Below are 6,969 nucleotides of genomic sequence, written 5' to 3' on the forward strand. Positions count from 1 at the left end.
AAATAAATAAAAGTCGAACAGCCCAAAAAAAACCTACTGGCTCTAAATAACCCCGACCCGACCTTAATTATAACACTGCATCAATATGCAATAATAAAAATGACCAACAATGCTTTTTCTTCCCCCTTTGCTCTTCCCTAAAACACTCTACACATGTGCTTCCCCATCATAAAAAGAGCAGTACGCATGAAAGTGCAGCTTTCAAAGCCCGAAAGGTCAAAGTCCAGTTGTTACCTTGTTGTCCACATCTTTACAGTTGATCTGTGACTGGACGATGTACATGAGCGAGTCGACCAGTCCAGAGCACTCCCTCAGCTTCCTCCTGGCCTCGCTCCGCTCCGAGCTCACATTCCTGAGAGCAAAATGTCATGCAACTAATTAGGACACAGCCCGTTTAATGTTTAGTAACGTTTGGCACGCACAGAAAGTTTTAGCTCCAGGTCATCACCTAAAACATATTAAACAAGTGTATACACAGATGGCATCTGAAAAGCTGAATGGTGAGGGTTAAAAAGACTAAACACCGTTAGCTCTACTTAAATGTAATCACGGTGTAAAACCATTCCTCTGACTGAACTGACTGCTTTCTAAAAACCTAACAGGCGAGTGGGAGAAGTGAGGGACACTCAAAGAGAAGCACTCAAGGGAAATAAGTGGATTCAAAGATCACATTTCTCTCTTTTGTCCAAGCTTTGTCCTGATTCTTTCACAGCCTCAGAGGTTCTTGCTCACAAACACAATTCAAGAGCATTTCCGTTGCACTTCCCTCCTTTCTTCCACATAAAATGCAGTTTCCTCACACATACACACAAACTTGACAGGAATTCTTTAGCAGCACTGAGGCACACCCCTCCTCCCTTTAATGTCTTTCATTAATCTGAATCATAAAACGGTCCCTCCTCAATACATCCTAATCCCTTCCTCCGCCCCTCTCTCTGGCTTAACTACTCTTGATTCTCAAGCTGAAAAATGTATCATTTGAATTCGCTCTCAGCCACTTTGGATAAAAGCGTCTGCCAAATGCATTAATGTAACGCACCTTAAGCAGCCAGTGGTGTTGGTGAGTGCCGTCTCCCACTCCAAGTGTCTGGGTTTGCAGCTCTCCTCTCCCCCTTCGTTCCCCCTCTCCCAGCCCGAGTGAGGAACCATCACCTCGTCGGACAGGGCATGCAGTGCGTGGTCCACGATCTCCATCTTTACAGAGTCGTGAGACGACAGGTTCCACAGCGTGCCTGAGAGAGAACGAGCCATCAGTTACAAGATGCAAGCGACAAACTGTCTTGTCTGACCACTTGTGCTTGAATCACCTGAAACGGGATGTTAACATCAAAATGGAAATTGACAGAACATTATTTTTTTTTTAATGTTTTTGACAGAAGTCTCTCATGCTTACCAAAGCTGAATTTATTTGATCAAAACTACAGTGAAAAAGCAATATTGTGAAATATTATAGCTTTTAAATAACCCTTCTATATTTAATATTTTAAAAATGTATTCCTGTAACTTATTTCAGCCATTACTCCAGTCTTTAGTGTCACACGATCGTTCAGAAATCACTCTAATATGCTGATTTGGTGCTCAAGAAACAGTTCTTATTAGTGTTGTAAACAGCTGTACTGCTTTATATTTTTGTCAGAACAATGATAATTATTTTTTTTACCAGGATTGTATGATAAACAAAGTTCTGAAACAAAATTCTTCCATAACCTTATAGGTAAATGTGTTTACGGTCACTTTTTGATCAATGTAATGCATCTTGCTTTAAAAAAAAAATGTGGGAAATTCACACATTTTCTAAATGCATGTTATTGATCTTACTGTAAATGATCAACCCATGCATGTTTAGTTTTTTTCTTTTGAACTCGTAATTTTTAACTCAAAAGGTTGGTGAAACAACAGATTTGTATCAGATGACGTTCTTACAATTTACTGCATTCAGATCTGCCTCCAGTCAATCAACAACCAATGGATAAGTCACCAACCTACATTTTTCCTTTTTTGATAATCTGCTTCACTCAGATGTACATCTCAATATAGATTTGTTGCTAACACCGTGTCTACACTGGACACGACAGTTGTCGCGTCATGCCGAAACAGCTAAAGTCTGTCTACACTGGATGTGACAAAGCGACCACTGAAAAATATTTGCTGCAAATGAGACAGCAGTTTACTGACTGGGATTTGCTGCGCTGCATCCAGTGTAGACAGCATCACTGATTATAATGAGTTCTATAGTATTTTGTCGCGCCGCATCACGGCACTCGCATCCAGTGTAGACACGGCGGAAGTCTGTTTCATTGTGACTTTAATAGCACAAAACCAGTGTGTACCTGTTATGGTGTCAGTAAGGTCCTGATCTCTCGTCTTCCTCAGTAGCCGCACCAGCGCGGGAATTCCGTCACAGTTCTTGATGGCTATCTTGTTATCTGGATCTCGTCCGTATGAGATGTTCTTGAGTGCTCCGCATGCAGCGTAATGCACCTCCTTCTTTGGGTTATCCAGCATGGACACGAGGGCAGGGATCCCCTTCAGTCGTCTTACTTCTGACTTCACCTGCAAAGACAGAGAGGAAAGACTGAGGGCATGGAATTTGCATAGACACCATGTCATTTGTTGACTTCTCAAAAGCCAGTACTAAGTGATGAAATCACAGGCAATCAGAATAAAAGTTTGGCTTGAGTAAGTTTTTTAATTAATACTATTATTTAGCAAGGATGCACAACAAAAAAGACAGTAAAGACATTTATAATGTTACAAAAACACTTTTATTTAAATAACTTTGTTCATTACGGTTTGTTAAAAATATTAAGCAGCACAACCATTTTCAACATTTCTCCTCAAGAAACTTTTTACCATCATCAAATCAGCATATTAGAATGATTTCTGAAGGATCATGTGACACTAAAAACTGAAGTAATGACTGATGAAAATCCAACTTCGCTTTATAGGAGTAAATTGCATTTTTAAATATTTTAAAAGATATAACAGTTTTGTAATATTCAACAATAATACTGTTTTTAATTAAAAACCAACTGACCCCAAAATTTTGAACAGTATTGCATTTGACGTTTAATATACTGCTATGTGTGCTGGGATACCCAGCATATTGTGTACGTTAATACTAACCTTATCGTTCTTAAAAGTGAGATGTTGCAAGTACGCTGCAGCATTGCTTTTGACAGGGTCCAGGCGGTAGTTGAGCATAGCGATGACTTCAGGAAGCTCCGGCTGCCTCCATGCTGTGGGGGCGGGGCCTTTACGAAGAGTGCTGTCCAATGATGCCATGCTGCCTCTCTCTCCCTGAGCCAGCGGAGCTCCTCCTCCCCAATAATACATATCACCAGCTCCACTCATATCACCATCCAGTGTGCCCTCATATGACCTACACAAAACAAACAGAAGTTCAAACGGACTGATTTTTTTTACCCCCTTCTTCTGTGAAACGCAAAAGATGATATTTTGAAAAAAAAAGAAAAGAAAAAAAAGACAGACATACAGGTTTGGAATAACATGAGAGTGAGTAAATGCAAGTTTTAAGTGGACTATTCTTTTAATACCTTTCCCAATCAAAATTAATACACTTACCCTGTCCGGCGTGGAGGTGGGGCATGGTGTGCATGTGCCAACCGGGGCATTGTGCTGTAATGCATGGCTGGTCCCATGCCATAATCGGGATCGTCGTATCCCAGGCTTCTCTGATCATCCTCGAGGCCGTATGGCTCTGGTACAAATCGCTGCATGCCAGAGATCTCCATAGCACTGCCCATACGTCCTACCTGGGGCTGGGCTGCGTACGGGTCCAACTGCGGCCGGCTGTGGGTGCAATAGGCGGAGTCCAGCGTGCGATAGCCATCCACAGGCCTAAAGAGAAAGCAACAGGGGAATTAATTCGTACATCTACAATGCTCGATCTCATACAATGCAAACGCAACAGGCACAGACCTGTAGCGGTCATCCATTCGTGTCCCTCGGTTGAGACTGGCGTAGGCTTCAGAAGGAGGGTAGCTGCGGAAATCATCATAGCCTGGTGGTCCATAGTGGTAGTTACGGGGGACAGTAGCAGTGGGGTAGTCCATGGGGCCACCCGGTGGCCTGTACACACGGTCCATTGGGGTATTACAACCGGGTATCCCAGTGACTGAACCAGTGCCATCAAGGGAAAGTGTGTCGGAGACTGAGGGAATGACTGTTCGTGTGGTAGTCGTCTTTGTGACCTTCTTTACCTGATAAGAGGACGCGCCATCGTTATCTTTCCAAAGACAAGTGGTCATACTTAACAAAATGTTGTCAGTTAAATTAGATTGCAAACTTACTGTGGTCTCAGTGCGACGTGTGGTGCCATCATCAATGGTTTCAACTGAAATAATTGGCATCGACTCATGGGGGTCCTCCTCCACTGTGACCGACTCAACAAAATGACCAGGGTCCAACATCCTGTACTGTAGCACAGACACGTAAACAAAGAACAATAGTGAGCATAAGCCAAGAACAGGAAGTGTGTACACTCACACAAACACACCATCTGGAGCATTCGCAGGTGGACGTTAATGACAACACAACAAGTTAGTGCAGAAACAGAAGAATTAAGTGTGAAAATATGCGCAGGAGTATCTTTCATGTACACTGACACACAGGGTTCAACAATAGAGAGCAGAGCTGTGTCAATACGCCTTGTTTTTCAAAGCATAAAACAGATGAACAATGAATAAGTAAGCATTTGAATTTATACAATGTACATTATACCTTTTTCCTGAATAAAATGTTTACAAAAAATTGAAGTGTGTTTTTTTCCTGATACATAAAAATAACTATAATCATATTATTTAGGCCTATATTTTATTATAATAATAATAATACAACAATCTTAATTCTATTTAATTTCTGTGAAATTATTATTAGTCGTAGTAGTATTCATAATCATATTATTTATCTAGTTGCACAATTGGAACATCTCCATCTAAAGAAAATTATCCATTGTGGACACCATACTAACCTGAGTCCCGTTTATGTATCCCTCGCTTAATTTGAGCCGTTCTAACTCTGCATCACCAGTGACACGGCCGTTCTAAAGAGACAGAGAGAGAAAAATTACAACAACCCAAAACAACAACAAAAAGAGATAAGAAGCCATCAATGTGGCCACTGATCATGTCAGTGAATAATGCTAAACATTCAGAGAGACCACAAATTGTAGCAGGACCATGAGTAAATACCGTAACAAACATTATCTTATGAATGTTCATGCAAAGGATGCATAGGGATAAACAAAACTTAAAACAAATGACTTAAGTTAATGAGACCATTGCATAAGAGAAACATGACAATGTTGCGGAAATGGACGATGGATGAATAAATTAATGCCAGGAATAAGAAGGGGGTTGACCGCTACTAGATAATATTACTCATGCTTTTACACGACAGTGTCATGCAGCACCATTCACACTTAAAGCACAAATTCTCTACACGCAAACCAGGGGAAGTGGGCTGCTGTACTATTCCCAGTCCACAGAGGGAGCCGTGAAAGTAGACGGTAATCTTAGCTGACAGGCAGGCTTGTGGGAACCTGTCAGCAGGTAGGAACTGAGCCTGCTAAGCATGTTAATATCTACACAACTAAGTCAACAGAGAGCAGATTCGTATGATGGCGGCATTCCAAGCACTGCTGACCAGCTTATCTTTACATACATGTCTGTCTCTGCGTGTTAAAGTGTGCTAGAGAAAGAATGGAAGAGATTTAAAAAAAAATAAAAAAGAATAGATTTCCCAAAAATACAAAATAAACCTCTCTATTATTTACTCACCAATTTAAGCCATATGGTACCTTTATGTGATGATCATACCTAGAGTTCAATCTTTCTGTAGTTCTCAGTAACATTCACAATTGTGGTGAATTCAAATGTGGAGCATCAAAACGTGTTGCACATAGTTTGACGTCAATGATGTCAAATGGTGGTTCTCCTGCTCCATATTTACAAGGTAAACAGATGGAAAGCTTTTCAATTAAATCAATCAAATTAAAACTATTAAAGTGGTGGCTAGAATGTTTGGACTGCATTTATGGTGCTTTATATTCATTTCTATTAAGTCTTTATTAGCAAATATAATCAAGTCCCTATTTATTATTATAAATTTAATTAACACAAAGTGCAACCTAGACATCCTGCAAAAGATCATGTTCCATGTAAGAAAATAAGCCGTAAGGGTTTGAAATAGGGCTGTGCGATTTGGGGGGAAATATCAAATTGCGATTTTTTTGACAGATATTGCGATTGCGATTTGATTTGCGATTTTAAATTTGCAAAGTCAAGCTTCAGCTCAATATTGCCAATAATGTGCAGCACAGTATGTATCATTACCCTGCTGAAAAAAACAATAGAAACCATCACAGAAATTCTTATAGTTTCCATTAAACCATTACAACATTTTTGTAATTTTACATTTTTGTTTTGGGCATTATTCCAATAGGAATTACTGTTGTTCTATTGGTTGCCATCTGCCAGATTACATCCCACCAATAGAATCCATCAAATAGACACCATTATAGTTTACATTAAAACCAATACAATTCCCATTATAACCCTGAAATCCATTCAATTTTTTATTGTGTTTTGGGAGGGGTTCTATTGTTTTTTGTTTTCAGCAGGCAAGATTATAATGGTATAACTACTTTTACAGAATTAACTTAATTACTGAATTTCACAGAAAATATTTGTTTATTTTTTATAAATAAAGAACTGTATTTCTTAAGTCAATTATTAAAGTATTACATATGTTACATAGGCTGATTTATTCATTAAGTATTTGGGATTTTAAGAGCAAGTGGAAAATGTGCTGAATGTTTCATTTCATCCAAGTGAAATTAGCAAGCAGTTAGACTGAATTTACATTAGTTTTAAACGCGGAGCCAGGCGCGAGTCGACACAGGTTGCGCGCGTGCGTCAAGCCTCATCCATACTGCCAGATGCGCTC

The 6,969-nt window shown here is 39.8% G+C and overlaps 1 protein-coding gene across 6 annotated transcripts in view; it reads right to left on the reverse strand.

Annotated features, from left to right (window-relative positions):
* Positions 1–6,969, reverse strand: part of LOC107664559 (catenin delta-1-like) — a 42,406-nt gene that overhangs the window by 10,924 nt on the left and 24,513 nt on the right. For all 6 annotated transcript variants that reach the window (XM_016455158.1, XM_016455155.1, XM_016455156.1 and 3 more), the window contains 8 exons: positions 4,994–5,065; positions 4,314–4,439; positions 3,943–4,223; positions 3,586–3,861; positions 3,127–3,382; positions 2,331–2,553; positions 1,040–1,232; positions 235–352 (listed from right to left, as the gene is read on the reverse strand). In XM_016455158.1, the coding sequence (XP_016310644.1) occupies positions 235–352; positions 1,040–1,232; positions 2,331–2,553; positions 3,127–3,382; positions 3,586–3,861; positions 3,943–4,223; positions 4,314–4,433 (1,467 nt within the window). In that variant the 5' untranslated portion in view covers positions 4,434–4,439; positions 4,994–5,065. The remainder of the gene's footprint in view (positions 1–234; positions 353–1,039; positions 1,233–2,330; positions 2,554–3,126; positions 3,383–3,585; positions 3,862–3,942; positions 4,224–4,313; positions 4,440–4,993; positions 5,066–6,969) is intronic.

Source organism: Sinocyclocheilus anshuiensis, unplaced genomic scaffold (assembly GCF_001515605.1).
Source record: "Sinocyclocheilus anshuiensis isolate Anshui unplaced genomic scaffold, SAMN03320099.WGS_v1.1 scaffold331, whole genome shotgun sequence".
Classification (NCBI taxonomy): domain Eukaryota; kingdom Metazoa; phylum Chordata; class Actinopteri; order Cypriniformes; family Cyprinidae; genus Sinocyclocheilus; species Sinocyclocheilus anshuiensis.